Raw genomic sequence first — 25,011 nt, 5'->3', positions numbered from 1 at the left:
TTCTGACTATATGGTGAAATTGAAAAAAGGCATCGCTAAAATTGTTTCGGCGGTGGAAACATCAAAACTTGATCCAAGCGCACCATACTCTGAATGAGTGTATCAAGAGAAAAGGATTCATCACGGAACTGTGCAACCGCCGCATTATCGGCAGCACAATGCTCTCACGTATACATTGAACTTCCCCATTGCTTTCCCCCTACAGGTGCACACACATGTACAAGTTTTATGTATGTGCCTGTAGCTCCTGTCCAGAGCCGTTGCAGCAGCGTCAATGCTCAGTCGCCGGCCGCTTCCACTTCCACTGCCCTCACTGCCCAGTGCTTCTTGTCTTGCTCCTACAAGTGTGTGTGTCCACATTTCGCGCCTCCACGGCCCGACGGAGGAAGTTTGGAAGGGAAACGTCGCAGGTGAGTGCCAAGCACTGTGCGCAATGCGAGCATGGCTTTTTCTTTCACCTCCGGCACCGCAGGGTCTGGCGAGTCCTGATCCTCCTCACGAATTTGAGGTGAAGGAGGATCAGGAGTCACCAGACCTGGTGGTGATGGCGACACAGTGAGAAGTGAGTATGTTCAATGCCGAGTGCCAAGTTTGGTCACTTCAGTCAGTGGGCTGGCGAAACTGCTTTGAAACTGGCTGCTTTGGTGAGCCAGCTTTGAAACTGACTCACAAAAGGATAAACATATCTATATAACCTGCAAATTTCTAACTATAATGCTATTTCAGCACATGATGATCTTTTGCACAGAAATTCCACTTCTACGTACTTACTTGAATGATGCGAGTGTATACCTGCAGAAAAAAATGATGCATTTGGGGAAATGGCCTCCGGCATGCACTTTGACCCTCGTACACCTTGAGCCGTTATTTCCAAATCAGTAAGAAATCATATAACAGCGCAAAAACATTTTTTTCTCACTTCATCCATGCCGCGGCAACAATACCAAAGCGCCTGAAAGCCTCCCCGACGCCTCGGTTGCGAGCACCGCGGCGCAGAGGAGGAGCTGACCACGCTCACCTCTGAAAGTACGCTCTCTCCGTGCGATTGGGACGGCTGGAGGAAAACCAGCTGGTGTGCACAAATCTCGGAGGCCATGGCAAGAGTGACTTCTTACTAATTAGGCTCATCACAAGAGCTCAACCAGTCACCATGTCTTGTTGAGCACATACAGAACATGCATAACTTCTTCAACTTGCTGAGCAAGAAATGGTCACACAATATCTTTATCACCGTATTTATTATATCTTAAAAAGCCATCATAAATTACCCTAAATATGACTAGAACAACACTCAATCTCGCGAAGCATCACAGAACAGACAATAGCCATAATAGCCATAACCTAGTAAGCATAAACTTGCTTGAAGTAGGGTGGACATAGCCCTTGTGGCAAGTCACTCTTATTCAGATGATGCTTGCCACTTACGAGATCTTCTAAGTCTCTTCTTGGTTTCTCGCACAAGTGTCTGTTGACTTGTGTATACTGAAACAAGAAAAATATAGTAGAATGGTAGAAAAATATGCAAGAACAAATGTTCAGCAGCCCCTAAAACGAACAAGCATAAGTAATTGCACTCTTCTAAATACAGCGTAAAATATAAAATAATTTTCAGAATAAAGTAAAAGCAAACATGGTGAAGGTAGGCAGTAAACCTAGAAATACATTGCACTACCATGTAAACTACAGGTGTGGCTATTGTATTTGGTGCTTTCATTGGTACTATATACGAGTACTATTTCTAGTACAGTAAAACCTCATTAAACCCTACCCGCTTAAACAGTAGTTTCGTTTTTAAAGTAGTAAAGTCAAATCCCCGACTCAGTGGCCATTGAACATAATATGTTTTGTATCCGTATAAACCATACTAGCTTATTGCGTATGTGTTGGTTAACACGTAGTGTTTCCACTTTTCGTTGCATAAACACGGCAGTGCGTCATCTCCATCGGGTCGCCTGGCAGAACAACAAGCCTCGGAGATAGGAACCATGGATCAGAACAGCGGCCTCCAAGTGGCCTATGCATTTGCGCGTGAAGCCGCATCAAAATCAACATCATTTCGGCGCTGTGCCAGAGAGCGTTGTCTAGCCTGTGGCGTCGTGCAAACAAGGACTCGCGTCATGCCGAAGCTCGGATAAAAAAGATGCCAAGTGCTCAGCTCAGAAGAAAAAGACATCGTTCGTGCTATTGAACGGGACACCAAGAAGTCGGTGCTGGCCCGCGACAGGGATCGACTGTTGACTACGGTGTGTGGCATTTGGAACGCGAAGCAGTTCCTCGGCAGCGCTGCTGCGACCGCGGAGATATGTTGGCTACGAGGTCCGACTTTTCGCATCGTTGCCAAAGTGTCGCCTAGCGACAGTGATGAGGACGACACAGAAAGCGACAGCAAGGGCGATTCAGGCCTGACAATGGCAGAAGCTGCGCGTTAGGTCAGCCTCATGAATGCAATTGTTGCGATGGGAACAGCGCCCCGCAATAAAGAAGGCGCCCCGCAGCATCTGCAGCGCTACCACGTTTGTGCACGGAGAATATGCAACGCCAAGAAAGAATCTGCCATGCGAGTGTTTGCAGCGAAGAGGGGGCTGGCTAAAAAGCTGGCTTGCAGCTTCAGTAAGTTTGAGGCCGCGGTCGTCGATGTTAGGTCGCCGCAGCATCAAAGGAAAATAGCACTTTTGTTGCGCGAAGTGAATAAATACTGCACGTTCTTTTCCCATTTCCTTGCACTCTCTCCGAGTTCCGTTTTTGACAGGTAAATTGGCGATCGCACGCTATTTCGGTCAAGCAGTACTACCGTTTAGTACATATACTTTTTCCGAGCTCCGGCCAACTACGGTTTAACGAGGTTTCACTGTATAAGCATTGAGCATAACATATCACTGAAACATTACATATTGCAAGGAACATTGACTTCATCTGTGTGTTACAATTAGCTTGTAGCATCTTTGGTGTTAGTAACTGTTAGCTCACTTCAGAAGCCTGCCAGTTTTATTCTTAAGCAACCTCACCCATATTGCATGTTCTAGCAGAATGTACTAAGCCAGCCAGATATGCATTTGAGCTAGTTACTATCCTGACATTGCATTTGCTTGTATAAACTTTAGGTACACCTTTTGCACACACCGAGTTGCTGCACTTCTCATCTCTTCATGTGGTCATCCAAAAGTGGAATTATCGTTTTAAATTTACTGCTACAAATTGTAATTATACTAGCTTTGCAAATGCTCTTCAAGACGTTACAGTGAAGTACCCGGAATGAGACCTTCAGGATTTACCCTGAAGGTCTCGTTCAGGGTACTTCACTGTAAATAAAATAAAAAGGGAAAAGTAAACAATAAACACTAACTGTATGAAAAGTTATTGTGTTCAGCTTTTTTGCTGATGTAGGAAGCACAAGACAGTGGCATCCCTGCAGCTCAAGGTTCCAGCTTTTCGCTTCAATGACATTGTCATGGCAACAAAACTACGACAATGTGAAACATCCAGCACCATGGTTGGCACACTGGTACATAATCAAACCAAAATTTTCTTTTTTTTTTTATGTGCCAGCCGAAATGTCAACTACATGCTCAAGGAAAACAACTGGCTCATCCTTAAGAAACAACTTCAAATTTATGTGACTACTGATAAGCATATTGAATTAATTTACTTGTTTTTACCTTCATTGTACTTGTAAGCATTCACAGGAGAACAAGTGATCGAGTTTCCTTGACTCGGTGATGACAGCTGTCCACGATAAGTCATTGAGCCAGTCACACTTGGAAGGCGAATATCTAGATGTGATCCCTTCTCTGTGACTATCTGTGGTTAAAGAGGTCAGATAAAACTTTTAGGTGGCTATCTAACTCACATGCATTGAAATTGAATGAAAGGCATCGTAGGAAAGCTAATAATAAAGTGGTGGGTAGACAATAGCCAGCTGAGCTGCAGAGAAATAATATGCCTCTTTACAACATCTACACATGGCAACAAAACTTTTTTTATTGCTATTTTTTTCTCTAGGTAACTGTGGCAGAAAAGCAAGTGCGAAATGGTTGTTGCTTAGAATCAGCACCCTGCCCAGATAAAAGGTAATGCCATATCATGTTAGAGTGAAGAAGCATGAAAAAGAAGAAAGAAAGAAACATTGCTTCAACATGGTCGCATTCATTTTGTACACATCTTGTTGCACATTCTTCTACTTAAACATTATTAATTCCTGCGTATTCCTGCCCAAAAAAGCTTGAAGTCATCCAAAACGTGCACATTCCATCTGAAAAAACAAAGCCGGAATATATATAATCATGGTGGGCACATACGGTGATGCTACAGGGACTCTTAAGCATTTATTCTGTAAGGATCACCTGCTATGCCGGTTCAGTGGCTATGGCATTCTACTGCCAAGTTCGAGGTCGCAGGTTTGATGACGACTGCAGCGGCCACATTTCGATGGAGATGAAATGCAATATGTTCGTGCACTTGAATTTAAATTAGCACTAAAAAAATCTATGTGGTTGAAATTATTCTGAAGCCCCCACTACTATGACATCTCTATGGCGTCGTGTTGCATTCAGGACATCAAGCCTCATTAATCAATTAATTCTCTAAAGTGCAATAGTCCAAAGTCCAATGTCTATGACGTGTTTCCGGCTCCCAAAATCGCTTCATCGCATTCAACCGGCAAAAGCACAGCCTTTAAAGGGACAGACAACTGCTCAGAACATGAAGCGAGATAGTCCCACTGATGGAATGATTCCCTATTGTAGTGGCTAAAACGAGCCATGTTTTTCTCATTAAACATGGATTTATATTTTTAATTCATCACTAAAAGTTGTGAAAAATGTCCTCTGGGGCCACACGCGGCAAAAACATGAAGCTGAATAAGAGGCCCACTGCGTGACCTTCTACTAGTGTATGCGGTTGCTGGTCTTCTTTTTAGTATTGAAATGCAGTATACTTTTTATTATTATAAGTTTTCCTGACGTTTTCCTGACTTACAACGTGCAGATAAGCCTTCGTTTGCAGTGAGCAGAAAAGTGGTGATGCCTTCACCTTTGTTTTCGATGAGTTGGCTTGGCTCATCTATCGACAGAACAACAACGACGGGGGCCAGCCAGCCATGGCATAGGCACGTATTTGGGGAAAATGCGGCACAAATATAAGAAATGTCTCTACAACAACGCAAGTTTATAACACCTGCTGTTTATTTTCAAAAGTGGTCGAAGAGATCAAAATGTAGGTGGTTAATCACAGTTACACTCACTCCTGTGAAAGCAGAACATATTTAACAGGGATAGGCGGCCGCAACTAGGCCGCCTATCCCTGTTAAATATGGCGGCCAGTTGAAGTTCCGCGCCTGTCCTGTGTGTTTCCTTCTTTGTCCTTTGCTGTTTGAGCGGTTACATGATGCATTCCAAGAAAGCAGAACGATGGGCGGCTTTCACAATTTACAAGGCGGGGTATTGACATCGCTCTCACTTCTTGGCGTTGCTGGAAGAGGGACTCTTACTTTTTAGAGGCTGTTAAGATTGAAAAATTCTGCTTATTAAATATCCACATGCTTTTGAAAGTAACCGCTGCAGATGTAAATACTACTGAGAGTGAGCTTTGCGTTGCGCCACAAAAGACTAGGTCCTTAAATATTGGTTGACAGTCCCTTCAAGATCCGCATTTTAAATCCAGATAGTGCTACCCTATGGGGCATGGATTGGATGCCACCTATTTTTCTTGGAAGTCTACATCAGTGAAATGACAGTTTAAAGAGTGCATCATGAAAGAGTAAGCAGTCATATATCCACAACCCAAGGAGACAATGAAATGAGCTGCAGAATCTAGGCAAATTGTACATGCCTTTTCGTTCATAGCATACAGCTTGGAAGTGATGTCTCTAGCGATCAGCAGTGACACAACCGTTGCAAGCTGAGGTTCCTTGATGAGCAAGTACTCCAGGTTGGAGCGCTGCCAGAACAGGTATCGACAAGGAGTCACAGCCAGTATGGACACCTGGAGAGAAACATCAGACGTATAAAATATACACTCCACAAGTTGACAAAATATAAGTACGACCACTTGTAGTCGAGTGCCACCACATCGTCATAAATAAGTGCATCTGTCTACCATGCATCAGTATGATGATACCATATGCAGAGCGAAATTGGGACTGTAAAAAAAGCAGCTGCAAGGTATTGTTACAGATTGATCCGAACATGAACGAACGCAATGCTTGGGAGAGCGATGAAGACGCTTGCATGTGGGCCGGACCAGACATCCCTTCACCTAGCTTTCCTTGTAAATATTCTGTAAACACATCTTTCGCCTACATCGCACCTCTATCAGACTTTGGTGGAGGTGCGGCGGCATGTCACGCCTCGCAATGGAACTCTGCAGCGGCCGTTGTTTCGGATGTCTGTCTGCAATGGTGAAAGACATGGCATCCAGATTAGCGTCCGTCACTTTAACAGTCGTGCTTGTGAACAGCACACACTGCTGTTCTGGTGAAGCGGATGTTGAAGACTGGCTGGTGGAGTATGAACGTGTGAGTGCTAACAACTGATGGGACCCTACCCTGATGTTGGCAAATATTATATTCTACCTCAAAGGCACGATAACGACAAAGCTGAGATCGGGAGCTGGGACACCTGCAAGGAAAAACTACGAGACTTGTTTGGGAAGCCTGTCGACCGGAAGATCACCGCGAAAAAGATGCTCGCATCATGTGTGCAGACATCTACAGAATCTTGCGTCTCATACATAAAAGATGTGTCATCGCTTTGCCGAAAGGCCGATGGCGAGATACAGGAGGACGACAAGGTTGGGCATATCTTGAAAGGGATCGTCGACAACACTTTCAACCTTTTAATGTGCAAAGATTTTTCTACAGTTGGCAATATTATAAAGGAGTACCAGTGCTTTGAGCAGGCTAAAAGCTGGCACATTGGCCACGTGTTTGCCTGGCTTCTCAACACAATGGCAACGTCCACTTGTGAAGACCACACGGCAGCACAGCCGTCAGTTCCACCAGATCAGTTGACTTGGATTGTACGCTGAGAACTTGGAGGCCATGACCCTTGCCCCAATTCACGATGGTGACTTGAGCTCGATTACGACTCCATCTGTCCAAGCCATTGTCCAGCCTGAGCTCGCCAACATGGGAATTCACTGTGTGCGCACCGTGGCCAGCCCAGTGCAAACTTCGTGGCATCCACCTTCATCCTATCAAAAGCAGCGATTCCCCACACGATATCACGACCTTGCTACATGGAGAATCCCTGACGATTGACCGATATGCTTTAATTGTCAGCGTATTGGCCACGTTGGCCGTTACTGCGCCACCCGCTGGTTCTTGAACGCCGTCTACCCCTTATTGCAGTATGGACCGCAACCACTTCCCTCCCTCAACCCAGTCGTATTTCCCCAACGCCGATGCTCCCACAAGGATATAGTTGCTCCCTGTTGCCGCATGGCCACCAGTCACGTTCGCATCCAGGCTGTTGCCTGTCGTCTCGCTCACCACAGACTTGCCGCCCATCATTTCCCTTTAGTCCTGCATATGCTTATCAAGAAAACTAAACAGCGCAGCACCCACAAGTGATGCTGCATTGACGACTTCCACCAAAACCCCTCTACTGACGCTGCCAACGAGACAAAGCTAGTTAGATGTTGATGTTGATTGCGTCACTATTTCTGTGCTCATAGGCACTGGGGCACACATCTCTGTAATGAGTGCATATCTTCGTAGTCGTCTTCATAAAGTGCTCACACCTGCTGCCTGCTGCCTCCTCTGTGTTGCTGATGGAGGAACTCCTGCCGTTCTTGGGAAGTGCGCCGCACGTGTCTGAATTGCTGGTCATGCTACTCCAGCCCAATTTGCCATCATTGAGAAGTGCCCCCTTGACATAATCCTCCTCTTAGAATTATTGTCCACTCATTCTGTCCACACTGATTGTGGGACCAGTGATCTTCAGCTTGGGCTGCCCCGTGTTCTTGATATTCCAGCCGACATATCACCACACTTATGCTCTCGCCATCACGTTCGCTTGCCGCCTCAAGCTGCTATATACGTTACTTTGACGTCTTGGTGGTCGTTCCCCTTCTCAACGTCATCGAAGCGAGGCAAAAGGTAAATGTCTTTATGATTACTTTGTTCAAATTCAGATAATTAATGCAGAAACGCCAGCTACCATTCTTCTTTTCCACGAAAACGACAGAGGAGACCCCATGGGATAGATGAAGGTTTGATGACGTCTTCTGTAATCATTTTGTCGACCTCGTTTTGGATGACTTGACGTTCGTGATGGGATACACAATGTGGATGTCGGCGCATAGGATTGGCATCGCCAGTGTTGATACGATGAGACACGACAGAGGGCGGTCGTCAAAATCAAAGATGTCACAACAGGATGCCAGAACGTAGTAGAGATCTTGAGCTTGCGAATGGGTGAGATCGGGAGCAATCATCTTGTTAGTGTCGTCGAGAGATGAAGGAGCGAAGTTGGCCGAGCAGGAAGGTGGCGAAACATCTGCATCCAAAGCGGCAATCTTGCTATCAAGCACGGATATGGCGGCCAGAGACATGCCTTGTGAAATAACCTTAATCAACAGTATGTTTGCAGGGTTCATACAGAACATTTCACTCAAAATTCAAGATCAATTCAAAGATACTGAAGGCAAAAATTCAAGGAAGGGGAAACGCATTATTTGTAAACACACTGACAAATAGTGAAATCTCCTTAGCTGAAATTTCTTGCAACTAAGCAGCTGCTGAGTTGGACACACGCACCAAGTTCTTCAGGTTGCTTTTCTAAGTTGCCTTTCCCATTGTAATGGTGTCAATCGCCTCTGGCATCATGGTTGGTAGCGTCGGACTTCAACCAATAATACTCTCTGAGTCAATGCCAAATGGTTGAAACTTACTTTCTGCCAGGCATTTATAAGACTAGAACACAAAAATGGAGCCATGATGGCTGTGGTGTGAATCAACTAGCAAAAGAACCAAACGGTCGCAACGGCTTAGTCAATTGATCTGGCTTTGTCCAGATCCACGATGTAACCACTTTGAAGCAATAAACTTTGAAACTTTGAATCTCTAGGATTGCTTTCTGGTAGACAGGGCCCATAGCAAAGCTCTTACGGGAATTTTTTACAGTGAATGTTCAAAAGTCACCCACAATCCCAGTTTTCAAGGAATTTAAAGGGCATGTTTATTTGCAAGGAGTTTTGCCCTTGAATACATCTTTTCAAATTCAAGGGCTTTTAAGGATTTTATGGAGGTGTATGAACCCTGTGTTTGAGATTAAACTATTAATAATTCATGTGAATGATAATAAAAATAAAGGTATTTGACCTTTTAATTACAAATTAGTGGCAAACTGTGCATATTCTTGATCAACACGGGCTAACCATGCTGTATTGTTAGAGCACGCATAAACAGACGAAAACAAAAGAGAAATTATTAGCTCCACCATCGGTAAATCAGAATCTTACTATGAAAACATTCAAGGAAAGGGGCATAACACTGTGTTGGCTTACCTTAAATTTGTCATCAACACCTGGCCGAGTAGACTCAAATTCAGGGGAATCAAGAAACTCACGGGGATGTATGTAATGTAAAAAATGATGGTCTGTCAGCACGCTGACCCTGAAATATGTAAAATATGCAACTTTTGGAGCACTTAAAGAGAATTTGACAACATGCTGTCTATACAAGGAAATGACTGAGTGAGTGGTGTTTTATCTGTAACGGTACAAGCTATAAGTTATGCAGTATAAATAAATGTGTTTGCATAGACACAAGCGTAAGGCTGGTTGTTAATTACTAGAGGCCAGAACATTAGGCAAAATGCCAATTTTTTCATTACGTTATAGTGCCGATGTTATATACAAGCATGAATTATAGGCCTAGAAACATTTCAGTGGTACCTTTGTCATGTCTATAAATGCCTATTTCGATTTTGGTGCCTATATTGGATCTGCAGTGCATAAAAATACCTTTCTCTGTTTTGCCATAGCCTCATCTTGCTTATAATGCTATCTCCCATTGGGTAACTTGGCTGAAAGCAGCAGATTACTAAACAAACATTGCCGGTGTAAGGCTGTTATTAACACCTTTACAGCAGATGAGAGTATCACTGTGAGAAGGGCTGAAATTGCTCTACATAACAATACACTTGAAGGTGACCTTAGTGTACGTGTGTGCTTACTTCACATTTTAGCTGACATTTTAGTTGAAAGCTTGGATTCAACTCTGACCTGGAATGTGATGCTCATTTTGAACATTCAGGAAATGTTTGACACAATCCGGATTGTACTTGTTCACATTGTAGAGTATCACAAAACTGGGGTTTAGTGTGCAATGTTCCTCAGAAAATCATAATTTATCTTCAGGTGCACAGCAGAAGTTCTTATACTTGCCTAAAGGGCAGTTTTAGGCATATATGGCTTAAATGACAGGTTTGGTACCTGTTATAGGCACCAAAAACAGCATTCTTTAGTGCCTAAACAACTTGTCCTTATTAATTATACATATGTGTACCAAGATGAATATCAGATATCGTGATGGTGTGGCAAAGATATATGGTTATCTGATTATTTGCTTCAGCAGGTCCTGGCCAAATTAACAATCACATAGCATTTAAAATTAGAGTGGTAAACACTATGCCTGCAAGTGTGCTCACTCTTTCTTTTTATGTTTTAAAGGAAGCAGACTAATCATGCAAGAACCTGCTCATTGTGGCAGTGTCCACATCGACAGTGAATGCATCTAATGTAAATATGAGCGTGCATTTACAATGTGTACTTGTGTGTTGTGCACACGTACACTTAAAGGGGCCTTGAAACACTTTTCTAAACCTAATCAACATGCTGAATGAGTGCGATGGCCTTCAAGGATTACATTCCAAAAGAAATTTTTGATAAGATCTGAATAGAATTATAAAGAAGGCAATGTTCACTTTCACCGTTCCTTGTCAACTCATTGGCTCCTCTCAGCTGGTGTAGCTTTGGTAGCAACACCCTGCTTATCACTCCTTTCTGTATTTTCTTTCCACTGTGCACCTTTTCAAATTGGCGCCTGACATGCATCGTTGAGAACAACAAAAGAGTGGTGGCATAGTGGATGGACGAGGACACATTAAAAAGAGTCACTTCCCTCTTTACTAGAAGAACTGCAAGGGTGTGCATGCATGCTTGCAGCTCAAGATCACGAACGATCATCCAGTGACTGGCATCTACGAGCTGTTGTGCCCATGGGCATCTGGAGGGGGGGGGGGCAGAGGGGAGGGGGGAGGGGGGCTTGCCACTATAGTGTGCCTCATAATCCGATTGTGGTTTTTGCATGTACAGCCCCATAATCCAATTACAGTTTCTCTTCTCCCACAATGCAATGTGCCATGTGAGGCAATGATAATGCTCAACCCTCTCAGAGATTGTGAACAACGGCACACAACAGTGCCTCAAGCAAACACATCTCCCTGTGCCTTCTGTGTATTATGCATAGAGAAAGCTTCGCTTAGAGGTTCCACAGTGCGTGGTATCCACATATTTTTCTGAACTCAAAGATATTTGTGCAGTCTAATCATGAGAACTTCAGTTTTTGCATAAATTGACATCTACATCTAGGAAAAGAAATCTTGACCACTACACTTTGTAGGGAGAGTGTAACACCCTTCCCTGGCATCACATCTCCTTGCAGACTGTCCTTGCCTAAATGTCGTCCACCGTATCACCCAAGCCCCCAAACCAAACCTATAAATCTGCTCCTCAATATCTTGTACTGCACTGAAAGTCAGAGAGGCCAGTACTATGCTTATTATGCGAGCCATTTAAACAGGATTAAGATAGCACCACATAGTTATCTTGGTCCCAGGTAAGTGAAACCGAAACCAAGTTTGGTGAATGGTTGTCTAGCTAAAAAGGATAGTTCATTAACTACACTTTTTTATTACTGTAAGAGTTTAATACGCAACATTGCATGCCTTGCTTCATTTTCTGTGTGTGAGAATGAGAGCCAAGTGCTTCAGAATAATGTAAACATAATGTAAACAATGTAAACACCCAGAAAGCCACACTGTCATATGGAACTGGTCGGTTGAGTCACGGGACACCTCGCGTGGGGAGCGAATGATCGAGCAGGTCAACACATCAACGCCACACATTCAAGTCTGCGATGAAGTTCTGTGACTCAAAAGTCCCTTAATTCAGAGAAACCCATTTGTGCAGCATTTACATACAGGTGCGAGCTGTCAGAAGTTTCATCCATCAATCCCGTACACATGGCCGGTCTGCACATTACTCTTACATACACCCACGTCTTTTCGGCCGGCCGCAAAAAGTAGAATCGTAACACGCGTTTCTTGGAAAGTAAGCCCCTGTCCGTGTGTGCGTCTCTGTGTGTTTGTGTGATTCTGTGTTTTTAAGTGCCTTGCTATCAATGGAGCTGAGAACAACCCCGACAGCGGATGAGAGAGCGACGAGCGGCAAGCATTGTGGTGTGTCGCTCATCGTCAGTGTGGATGCGCGAGCAAGATCAAGCGAGATGTATGAAGTTGTGAGCGTATATTTTACCCTGTAAATAAGTTTTCCTTGAAGATATAGTCATTTTGTGTTTTCAATGTGCGCACTTAATTTTCCTTTCAATCAATGTGTGTATATCTTCTAACACTATCAACCATGAGGAAGTGCCTAGCCAGCTTAGACTTGCGTGGTCCCTAATGGTGGACATCCGACGCTTCTTCAAGCATCAGTGGGTGTCTGGTGGAGTGTTATCCAGCTGCCCGGCCGAATCTTCTAGTGTGCCATGTGACAACGTCGCAGCATTTGACCATAGTGATGCGAACTTTCATCAGCAGACAGTAGCTGAGGTCGTCGACTCCATGGAAGGGATTCCACTAACAGTGAGCTCCTGTGACGTAGTAAGCCATGATTCCCTTTCTCCTTGCTTCGGACTAAATTATGGTGACAACAGCAAAGAAGTGACTAACTTGTCTCAAGAATATGACTTGGGAGAGTTTCTAGGCAAAGCTAAACACACGGGCATCCCGGGCTGTTCGAAGTTAGGCCTTCTTACTGACCCATGGTTGCCAAATGTTACATACAACTTTAAGAAAGATGCAACACCTTAAAAGAGGAGTTTTCGCTACCAACGGCTGGCAGATTACGCCACATGGCTTGCTTATTCAGTGATAGTGGAAGGCAACCTTCGTCGTTTCTGTGTCACTTTTCCACCGAATGCTCACTGGGGCACTCAAGGTAGTTTTATCATAGTGGCTTTCAGTAACTACAAAAAAAGTGCAGGGATCACGTAAAATCCTAATGGCACCAAGAGGTAATAACGGCCACACAGAACTTTATGGATGTGATAACAGGCAAGCAGCTACCTGTTGTACAGCAGTTGAACAGAGCACTGTACAAGAAAGTTGAACTTGAGAAACTATTGAACCCTGAGAAACTATTTCTGATAGTTTTTACCAGTATCTTTTGCGCAACGCATGACTTATCAATTTGCGGGAAGCAGTCTGACATTGGAGTCTTCAATGATCTTCTTGACTTTCAGGTAGAAGCTGGAGATACTCGACTTGAGGAACACTTCACTTCTGCTGGCAATGCGAAGTACACTTCTGTCCAAGTCCAGAATGAGATTATCACAATCTGTGGTGACATCCCGAGAGAGCAAATAATGGGTGAAGCTAACACAGAATTTACGTTTTCTGTTCTTGCAGATGAAACTGAAGATATTACACTTTATTGACAAAGTGGGAACCGATGTCTACGCTTGAGAGCAGTTTATTGGATTTTTAGAGCTAGAGGAACTGATCTCCACTCGCATCGCCAATACGATCTTGAAGTTTTTGAAGGATGCTGGGGTGATTCTTTCAAACCTTGTTGGACAGGGGTACGATCGATGCTCTACAATGGCTGGAAAAGAAGCTGGAGCGAACAGAATAATACAGAAACAGCTTCCAAAGGCACTATTTTTCCACTACCAAGCCACAAACTGAATCTCGTGATCAATGATATGAATGGCGTCTTTGAAATTTGAAACACAAGAGGGATCATCAAACAAACCATAAACTTCTTCTGTGAGAGCATGCTTTGAAGGAAATTGGTGCCCAACATTCTGATGCTGTGCGAGACAAGATGGCCTGCAAAATACAACTCAATTAGGATCTTCTCTCAGCATTACATGGCCATAGTCGAAGCACTCGAGGGGCTCGCGTCACTGTACTCAACCTTGAATGCTGCAAACAGGCAACGAGCTCACATGCTCTACTGTGCAACAACAAGTTCATCTTTCATCATCTGCTTGCATATTGTAGTGAAGTACAGCACATGGCTGGGACCAGTTATGAACGTCCTGCAAAGTGTATCCATGGACTTGTGTTCTGTACACGACCACATCTCTGAAATACAGAATATTTTTCGCAGCCATCGGACTAATGCTGAGGAGCAGTTCTCTGGCATCATGAAAACAGCAAGTGAAGCAGCCTATCGCTTAAATCTGTTGATATCTGTACCAATACAAGTCTCTTTCGAGGCCCGCCAAAAAAGCTACAGGATTCAGTCACTGGTGAAATACTACCGTGTGGTAATATAGGTGCCCTACTTGTACTCTCTTACTGCTTCTTTGGCTCGCCGCTTTTCCGAAAGCAACGTGAAAAGCTTCAAACTTCTCCAGCTGCATCCAGCAAAAATCAAGTATTTGAGCCGTGTTGAGTTTGCTGTCCTCGCTGAAGAACTCCAAGGCTTTTACTGCATTGAAAACTTCGAGGAAGAGGGCATCTCTTGGTATGAGATGTGGTGCAAAAAACTGGGAACTCTACAGAAATAACTTACTCTGAACTTCTGCTTCAGGCCAAGATATTCTTCCCCGCTGTAGCGAAAGCAATTGAGGTAGCCCTGGCCTTTCCAGTAACCGCCTGCACTGTCGAACCCTCCTTCAGTATGATCAGGAGAGTGAAAACCTGGATACGCTCAACAATGAGAAATGACAGGCTGGACGGCCTTTGTATGATGAGTGTGCACTGAGAACGTGTAATGACACGCAAGAATGACACCCATGTCATCATGCAATTTACCCAAAAAAACCCAAGGCGCCTGCAGCTGTTATTCAAGGAAGACTGACTGACTGACTGGAGTTACACATGTTGGTGAACATAATGTGGTGTGTGCTGGTGATCAGTTTTCATGAGTGAAGAAACTGCACGCGGCGAGACTGATCACTCTTTTCATGAAGTAATAGTAATTTTTCACATTTCTTAAGCTTAATTTGAAGGCTGGGGAGGTACTGAGTTCAAATCTCGGTGCCGCTGGAAACCAATAGTTCTTTTCTGGTGGGTATCTAGAGATGTTCCCTGGCCTGGTGATCGGCGCCTCGTGGGGGTTCACATCTCGAAAGGGGGCCCAACAGAGGTTTCCCGAGTTGTCTCTTGGGTGCCTCTTGTCCAATCACAGACAGACATGTTGAAGAGTACCTGCCGCGGTTATGGGAGGCAAGTGCTGCCACGGGGACCTACTGGTTAAATAGGTACAAGCGCACTCCTGGCCAGATATTTGGCCATTATGGGACCTCAACGCTTGGAAAGGAGTGTTTGTGCTCAACGCAAAGGTATTTCCACCTCAATAGGTGCATTTGAGGTGCCACATGGGAAATTGCCGCCGTGGGAGCAGACCAAACCTCCCTTTCTTTTGTGCTCACAAGGGTTTCGAGAGTCGCATCGCAGTCTTTGACTTTGGGAACCTCGTCTGTACACTGTCTTTTACCCATTCATTGTATTTAAAGAATAATAAACTGAAACTAAAACTGAATGGGAATTTAGGGTGCAAACTCATTTCCCAAGCGTATCACCCCCTAAGGATGCTGAACGCCACGCCACAGTACACTTGTGCCCATTTGAACCAGTGGGCGCCAGGCAGCAGTGGGAATCGAACCCACAACCTCTCGCAGCCGAGGAGGGCACTCTACAACTAGGCCACGCTACACCAGTTACTCTTGTGTTATTTGCTTTACCACTTCACACATAAAAAACTGTTATCAATGGCGCAGTCATCACTGCACATTGTATAGAACAACAAATTATGGCTTTGTAAAAACTGTTGCACAACATTTACAGTGCCACAATGAGCTCATAATTTATAGCCTCTAAACATACTTCACAACCTGATGCAATTTCATTAAGTCAAAATGACTACTGCCTGCATACATTACGAAATAAGAAGTGATACATGATGCAATGATAAAGCTCTGTCAACAGTTGACAAAGCTCGGTTTCAACACCTGGAGCTTGAACTGTATGGTTTCATTGATGTCTGCAGTGTGGCTTTCTGAAAAAACACATAGGGGTGTTCTTCTTTAAAAAAAGGCATGGTGCTTAATTTAATGCTGGGCAGTGCCAAGTCTGCAGAACACATTTGCTTCTCTTAGTGTACAAAAAATTTGTGCCTAGCAGTTTTTACCTCAAATCGGAAATTATGACTGCTGCTTATGACAATCATTATGGCAATTGTTAGATGAGAATATTGCGCTGTTACTCTAATAAATACGTAATTTCTTATCAGCTCCTGTAATTTGGCTGAAATTCAAAGCCCAACAATGACAAATTCAGCTAATGAGCAACAACCTTTTTTTTATGCAGATCTATTGGCTTTTTAAGCATGATAAAAGCAATTCACAAAATTTCCCTCAGCAGTAAATATTTATTTTGTGAAGAAGAACAGTATGTGAGCAATACTAACTTTCCTGCAATCAAGAGTCCCAGGCGATCTGTCTTTGTCAAGTTTTGCATGGCATAAGCTTCTCCAGCGTGAAGGTTACATATTTGGGCATACTCCAGGCTCACCAATTTCTTGAACAGCAGTCGTGGTACCTGGTGGGAAAACTCAAATTTACAACTTTTCATGTTTGTTTTCAGCTCATGTGTAATCAAATTATTATTTTTGAAGAAATAATGTGAAAAGAGAGACCAAGAATTTGCCACTAAGATCAACTTGCAAAAAGAAAAAAGAAACTTGGAATAATTGCAAGCTCTTGTGTACTAAAAAAAAAGAAATTGGTAGACACAATGCATCCTGAAATTGCAAAATCCAAACAGGACCTTTGATTAACTTGAACTTTGGGCTCCCTGAGGAAGCCAACACGAAAGTAAAACAACTTCCACTGCTCCACTGGCAACTAGTACTGTGCGTGCAGTGACCACAGGATGGCAACAGAGCTCTCGGTTTGCAGTTAAATGAAGGTTCAGCAGGGCCTCCTTTTTAGTACTAAGTAGAAATTTGGCATATGAAGTTGCATATCATTCATGTGCAGATAATTAAAAAAAACATGTGTGTGCTGCTTAGAAGCTCCCAGGTACCAACATGATAGCCAGTGTATCGTGCATTTTCTGATGGCACAAAACTCACTGCCCTATTCTCCGACAGGCATGAGGCCAACAAGACCAGCAGAATTGTTGGTACGCTGTAAACTGACAACTACATTCAACTGTCCGCACCCACATCTGCAGCCTCAGATTCTACACAAACATGAAAAAGAAGTTCAGCGAGGAAACAGAATTGTTAAAAGGCTTGATGTGGGTGACGTGGCATTTATTTGTATGCAATTTTATTTTCGGGTCTAAGAGGTTGCCAGCAATTATTGATTTGCTCACTGGCCAGGTGTGTCACAGAGCCACAACATCTGATGGCATCAGATGGCTACCACTGGAAATGTTAAGTCCACTAGTTAATCTATTTGGTTACAGCGAGTTCCAGCAGACTTCAACTGAATGTGAAGAGGATCACCAGCTCAACAAAGCACCTTTACCACCAGGTTTTCAGCTAGACTCCACTGGAAAAGCTGGAAGTGCTGGAACATCCTCCACTGGAAGTGCTGAGGATGTGAGGGCTCAAGAGCCGCCCAATCCTGCAACGACCAGCAGCCCCATGATCCATCCTCCCCGACTTTCACAGAACCATCTAGTGAACTTCAATGACTATTAGCTAAGTGGGAAGAGTGTTGTGAAAGAACCCAAAATGCTGTTGGCAACCATGGTACCATACTTCCTGGTACTGTTTCTGACTCTGTGTATTCTTAATCAGCCTGCATCTGCACGGCATCACATGCAGATATTAATAATTAACTTGTTCACTTTTGTGCAAGCTAGGTGCATTTACGTGCATTCAGAACTTCTACATATGGTTGGCTGCCCCGTTTTCCTGACCCTCCATTAGGTGCTGGTAGGATGCCAATTGATTGCCATTTTAATATTAGCATAGTAATAAGTTGCAGTTTCGCATGAAAGGCGAAGCATCAGTTGCAATAGCAAATTATTAGGCAGCTATATGAAGTAAGGATAGTAGTTTTATCAGCTGTATAAACTTGTAAACATTTGCTTAATAACTAAATTGATAAGCATTGTGTCACGTGTGCACAAGCAAAATGAACACATCTCACCTGATTACCATGAAAACTCATCAAAAATGCTGGCTTGAGGAAGTGTGGCCGCAGCAGTAGCAAGCGAATTCACCTTAGTGCTGCCTTTCGCTTCTACATGAACTGAGCAGTGAGAAGACAGCACATACTAAGTTATCAGCACTATCAGCTATCAGCACTCTGTCCCCATCACAGATTTCTTTCACGATAGGGCCTGCACGACCATGCTCCGCCACGCCATACACAGCCACCACTGAAGTGGAACCTCCTTGCCCCTGGTGCGTGACGGAAGACAGCGCTTCCTCCCTTGCATGTGCGAGGTTGAGCCACCATCATCGGCTCACCCTCGCACACTTTCACTTGCATATACAGCAAACGGTGCGCGGCCGCAATGTTATCACCGTTGAAATTCATGTGGAACACCACGGTGACAGCAGAAATGCACCTGGAGTATCCATATAACTGCTTTCGCAATAAAAAGTATGATACTCTCTGGCGTACATGTGAGCTGGAGACACGATAGTGTTTGCTTATAACTTGAACATATCAAAACACACATTTCTTTCAAAAGCCCAAGGCTTGAACAGAAGCATTAATAAAATGCAGAATCTAGCCTTGCAGAGGCATGCTTACAATTGCTCCATCTGAGTGCCTCATTTTAAAAGTGTGGGGGATAAATATGCATGGGAATAAACAGTTCATCACAGCATACAGAGGTAGAACTCAACCAAGTTCACCCTGTATCCAGTGAGTCTACCTACTGCATGACTGGTGATGTTTAGCATTATGTGCTAGACTTGCTTCTTGCATTCTTGCTGGCAGCATGAAAATACAGTGTAGTAAGGAGGCTTCTGATCAGCCGAGTGCCTTGGTCACGCAGGACTGGTATGGTGAGGACCCCAAGGAGTGACAGTGGTTCATGATGGCCAGCCTTGATAGTCGCTGGATGTTCTCAGGTACTCTCACCATCAGCTTGTATGCTAGTCCTTGGCGTGCAAGACCATCGGCATCTTAATTTCCGGACATGCCGATGTGCAATGGGAGCTTCTGGAAGTCCAGGTAAAATCCTAAACTGCATACCTGCTTGATGCTGCGTAAAGGCTGCTGTAGACAAATGTTAAGTGGAGTATCTGGAATACTGGATTGCAGCCTCACTGCAATACCAGTTGTACTGGGCAAAATTTAAGTTTCTGCAAAACAGCTTCAATTGCGATACTTTTGCTTAATGTCGTAAGAATAACCTGCTCAAACCAGGCAGCCCAAGAGGATCCCAAAGACAACGGTAGCTTCTTGTTGGTGAATACTTGTAGGTAGTGCTAATATGTTTTATATAATTGCTCGAGCCCTAAAAACTTGGCCTGTGCCACAGATGTAGTGTGTTGGTGTAATACAAGGAATCCTTAGATGGCATTCCACAGACTGAAATAACCATGGCAGCTCTGGTCACTCTCTTTTTCATGAAAAATTAAGGCCAAGGAGTCTGAGCACTCGGAACAACGAAAGCACAGAATTCTGTTCTTTTTTGGAGGTGTTGGAGCAGAGCTCTTCCGGTGTCCGACTCGCTCATGCGACAAAGCTGCATTAGCAGTCTTTGAAAAGCTAGCAGATGTAGAGGGAGTGATCGGGACTCATAAAGGACCTTTTAATTCACTGTTGCCTGTGGTATCCCAAGAGCAATTTCGAGACCTCGCCTTTGTAGTGATTCCAAGATGTACTGGATTTTGGATGATGAGATCAAAGGCAGATGATGAAGAAGCACCCAGGTGACCACCAGGGCTGTGCGCAGCTTCACATCACTGATGTTGAATGGCTTCACCAACGTGTGCCAGTTATTCTTCGAATTGAACTGATACACAGAATAGGCGATGAAATGATGGTATCCATTGCATGCCACTGCATCCTATGGTCAAGCATGACACCAAGAAAAGATGCTTGATTGCTTGTCTGCTTGATTGGTAAGCCTCCAATACTGATTGTCAAGTTCACTGCCCTTTGATACATTTCAGGGAAGAGAACAAAGCATGATTTGTCCATTGATATTTCTAATCCGGCTGCCACCAGGTGAGCCTGCATAGTCAAGGGGCTATTATTACCAGACATTTGTGCTGGTAACCAATGAACCAAATACAAATGCCATCGGCATACATAGAAAAACGAATTGTTGAATCTCTTCAATGCTTCAGGTAGGCCAGCCATGGGCACACTGAGCAGTAAGGGAGACGGGAAACATGAGGTATGCCTAGGTATGCCTTGTGCTCGTGTTTTTCATGCACAAGATGTGTGTGTGCTCAGAGTAGTCAAGGTAAAATTAAAGCCCCTCCATCCACACATCACTGCCGCTTTGCTAAGTAGCGCCAACCTTTGATGTGTGCTGCCATTCTCTGATTCGTCGCTCATACCAGTTCCAGTAGTTCCATTTCTAGAATTTCCACTTTCACTGCTGTTGCTCGCTCACACCTCAAAGCAGCAATAGTAGATGGCAAATGACATCACTTCCACTCGGGACCAGAGGCTGAGCACAATGTATGCTGCACTTTACACCAACAGCTCAACAAATGAGTGATCGGGAAGAGTGCCTAGGAAGAGGGTACGATGGCGGTAATTAACCTCGTCAGTGGGAACATGTACGGAGGGGTTTTAGGTACAACATACGAGGTCCTTTCCATTTATTCTGCACTTTATGAACTAGTTTATATCTGTTCAGCACCAGTTCTTGTTTGTTCACAGAACTGTCTCATTGCCTTCTGCACAAGCCCTTCTCTACCTCTCGTGGAAGGAACGCTGTGGACTCATTTGGCACAAAGCCTGCATTGTGTGAAATGATTGGCAATGTGCAGATGCTGTCACGATGGACTGGTGGAAAAAAAAGGCAAAGTGCAACACCTCCAGAGATAGTCCATTAAATACAGGGAAATTTATACCATCAACATTTTATACCACCTTTTCAGGCAATCTTTAGCGACAGGTCAACTTCCCTCCGATTGGAAAATCGGTAAAGTAGTGCCTGTGTTTAAAGCTGGTGATAAACATACTCCCGAAAGCTACAGTCCAATTTCCTTAACTTGCATCTGCTGCAAACTTCTTGAACACATAATCGCTTCTTGTGTTTACCGACACTTGGAATCTAATAATTTATTTTTTAACAACCAACACGGATTCAGGTAAGGTTTCTCTTGCAAAACCCAGCTACTGGAATTAAGTACAGGACTACACTGCAACATGAACAATAACTTCCAGACTGACTGTATTTCTCTTGATTTTTCAAAAGCTTTTAATCATGTCGCCCATTGCCGTTTGATTCCTAAATTATCTGCCCTCCGATTAGACTCGCTAACCTTATCTTGGCTCTGTAACTTCCTTTCACTCCGCCAGCAGTTCACGGTTATTAACAATTTCCAATCCTCCCTTTCTCACGTAACTTCGGGCGTACCGCCGGGGTGCGTCCTCGGCCCCCTATTGTTGTTAATCTATATAAATGGCCTGCCGGAAAACATTTCTTCCTCCATGCAAATCTTTGCTGACGATTGCATCATATATAGTCCAATAACTTGTACCGACGGCCACTTACCGCTGTAAAACGACCTTTACCGAATTAACAACTGGTGCAAAAAACGGCTTGTGTCGCTGAATACAGAAAAACGCAAAATAATCTCCTTCACACGCAAGCAAAACATTTCCAACTACAGCTACACCGTTAACATTTACCCACTGTCGCAGGCATCATCTTATAAGTACCTTGGTATTCATTTCACACCCAGCCTCTCCTTGTCTCACCATATTACCACCATATGTGCAAAAGCTTCAAAATCTTTAGGATATTTATGTTGAAATTTACATAGCTGTCCCACTCACATTCGTCAACTAGCTTATCAGACCTTCGTTCGCCCGCAGCCTGAATTTGCTGCATCTATCTGGTCCCCCTACCACAATTATTTAATATGCTTGAAGTGGTTCAGAATAGGACCGCCCATTTAATTTCACGCAATTATGACAATCTTAACAGCATAACGCAAATTAAGCTCAATCTTTCACTTCAACCCCTTAGTACAGGCCACGACATTACCCTTTTATGCTCTTTTCACAAACGCATACAGCAACAGAGCATCCTCACTTCACCTTGATGCTCCTTCCATTACATCACGTCGGCTGCATAATCACTTGCGTTTCACGCGATTATATGGGTCAACTGATGCCTTCAACTTATCTGCTCTTCCTCACGTCATATGTTTGTGGAATGGTCTTCCAGATAATATCGCATCCGAATCAGACCACGATAGTTTCCGTCAACTTTTGCACTCTTTCTTTCTGCAATAAAAATTTCTCACAGATGCCCAAGATGTGCATGGATGCTGGGTATGCAATGTGTATTGCCCATTAGAAGTTTTTAATAAATTTGAGTCAGCTATATATTGGTTGGCATACTTGGTGAACAGAAGTGTTAGAAGCAGAAGCATTTATAGAGCAAGAAATTAGCCCAATTTCCATCTTTATCACACATATTAATGCTTCTTCAATAACGACAAAATATTCATTCATAGACCTTTCTTTGCTGCACACAATTATGGTAATATGAACATGTCAATAGTAGGCGCATACTTAGAAATACACATAACCTAGTGCACTTCAGTGAGCATTTTCTTTTTGTTTTATTGCTTAATATATGACTTGGACATACTGCAACATCATTGGACACAGGGCATGTTTGTGAAATCAATGCTTACTTGCAAAGGCTGGAACATCAGGACATATATATCTTCCAATTCCCGTGGAAACTTGACTTGCCTCATGGTGTAGAGAAGGAACATGGTTTGCACCATGTTGAGTATCATGAAACTGAAGCTCCAGGAGAACATGTCTGGAGCACATATCACATTCCATGCCCATGTGGAATTAAGCAGAAAACCTGGGGAAACGAAGCTTTCTCGTGAGCATCACAACTGCAAATGAAATATTCATTCAACAGGCCGCACGCGCATACACACGCACGCACGGCAACCAAATATTGCTAACTGAATGTTCAAAGCAGCTTGAAATGCTTCACATAGCTGATAGACTAACCTAGAATAAGAAGGGCGTGTAAAAAGAGTATCCCATAACGACCATTGGGTGCTAAATAGGATACGCAGAAGCAGGTGTTGGCCAGTTGAAATAGCACATGCTGTGGTTGTTTCCAAACATCACACGTTGTGTCTCCAAAAAGGCCCGGAATGGAAATGTTGCGTATAGTGTACGCCTGGGCGCTTGCATTGGCTATCATGGCTGTCTTTGGATGGGACGAACTGCGCACGAAAGAAAGAACAAACGAAAAATAGAGGATATTCAGCGTTGCACACATTTCCGATCAGAACGGATGCCTTATGGAAAACGAGGTTCACAAACGACTAGAAATGTCAGAATCGGCAAGGAATCGAAAAGAACAAAATAAGAAACATGATACCACAAAGCCACCAGTGAGGTTCGAACTCACGACCCCTGGTTTACGAGACCAGTGCTCTAACCACTGAGCTATGGTGGCTGACGTCGATGGAGGCCCTAAATGTCATTTAAATATCCTTTGTCTACTTTGAGTGCTTTCCAAAGCTTCGCGTTCATGCGGAGGTGCCGCTCACCCATTGACGGTACACCATAGAATAAAGCGTTCGGTTTACGTAAGGAAATCACCTAAAAATCGAGCCGCCATCAACCCAACCCTTCCCCCTCCTCTCACTCGCAGCACTAGCTCAGCGGTCCATTAGCACTGTGAAAAATCGGGTCAATCTTAATTTAATGAGCGATCATAATATAAAGACGATTTAGAGGACAAAAATAGGCTATTGCTACAACATGAGGGCAGATTGTATGTGTTAATGCGCCTACGCTCGGCAAAACCGCGCGGTCGGCAGTCCAAATGCTTGCAAACGCGAACTCCGTTTTGATTCTTACGGATTTTGCGCCATTTATTCATAAAACAGCACAAAATACGTCGCACGTTATGTGGAGTTCAGTATTTGTTCATTATTTCTCTCGTCTTTCTTCGTTTTTTTTTCGATCTCGGCACACTTTTAACAAGGAGCGTTTTACGCAGGGCCCGCTGTAAGTACGATTCATTACTTCATCCGAAAAGAAATGAAATTGGCTAGAACAATATGCACCTCATAATGAATAAATATTAGCCCATATTATACGCAGTGGATAGGAAATAAAGAGGAAGAGAAACACGGGAGGTTCGCCGCGAAAGAAATTGCTACGTATAATAATCACACGGCGATATTTCAAATGCATAAATTTAGCAACGAACAAACCTCATGAGCAGTAAATCCATTCATTCAGTTGCAAAGCCAGGCGCCTCATTCTTGCAAAGTACAGTTATTCGGCAGAAGTAACAACCAAAACATATGTTCGCACATGGCGACGATGCACTCAAAAATAGAGGAGGCATTGCACTGACGAACTGCAGATGGTGGTGGTGCTCAGGTCAGAAGAACGCCTGATTCTACCGCATCGATCTTCTCTGCATCACGTAGCTAACTCGCATCACTGAGGATCCTATTATGACTATTAGCTATATAGCTTGTGGTCTTATATCACAGCACTATAAGCGAATTTGTTCGCGTCTTTACGGAATAAACGATTGAGGTAATTCACGTCGTAGC

General features: G+C 43.8%; 1 protein-coding gene, 1 long non-coding RNA gene and 1 other non-coding gene across 3 annotated transcripts; 1 reads left to right on the top strand and 2 right to left on the bottom strand.

Moving 5' to 3' along the window:
- LOC129382220 (uncharacterized) lies at positions 1 to 2,717 on the top strand. The gene is made up of 2 exons (XR_008610314.2): positions 1 to 410; positions 1,931 to 2,717. It is a non-coding gene; the product is annotated as an uncharacterized lncRNA (long non-coding RNA).
- LOC126521218 (popeye domain-containing protein 3-like) lies at positions 1,220 to 24,900 on the bottom strand. Its single transcript, XM_072288628.1, has 8 exons — positions 24,661 to 24,900; positions 23,438 to 23,658; positions 23,101 to 23,282; positions 16,705 to 16,835; positions 9,505 to 9,613; positions 5,827 to 5,979; positions 3,657 to 3,798; positions 1,220 to 1,482 (listed from the first exon to the last, which is right to left on the bottom strand). The coding sequence occupies exons 1-8, from the start codon at positions 24,678 to 24,680 to the stop codon at positions 1,400 to 1,402; spliced, it is 1,041 nt and encodes a 346-aa protein (XP_072144729.1). The 5' UTR covers positions 24,681 to 24,900; the 3' UTR covers positions 1,220 to 1,399.
- Positions 23,822 to 23,894, bottom strand: TRNAT-CGU (transfer RNA threonine (anticodon CGU)). Its single transcript has one exon. It is a non-coding gene; the product is annotated as a tRNA-Thr (tRNA).
- Positions 24,901 to 25,011: the final 111 nt, after the last annotated feature.

Source organism: Dermacentor andersoni, chromosome 6 (assembly GCF_023375885.2).
Source record: "Dermacentor andersoni chromosome 6, qqDerAnde1_hic_scaffold, whole genome shotgun sequence".
NCBI lineage: Eukaryota > Metazoa > Arthropoda > Arachnida > Ixodida > Ixodidae > Dermacentor > Dermacentor andersoni.
Note: the sequence above shows the minus strand (reverse complement) of the source record. Positions and strands in the feature narration are given on the sequence as shown.

Bases quoted from the DNA above. Each gene is read 5' to 3' on its own strand.
- LOC126521218 (XM_072288628.1), bottom strand. From the start codon at position 24,680: ATGGATTTACTGCTCATGAG. The intron at 23,659-24,660 runs GTTTGTTCGTTG...TTTCGTGCGCAG, and splicing joins ATGGATTTACTGCTCATGAG to TTCGTCCCATCCAAAGACAG. The intron at 5,980-9,504 runs GTAAGCCAACAC...GTTTCTCTCCAG, and splicing joins GTGTTGATGACAAATTTAAG to GTGTCCATACTGGCTGTGAC.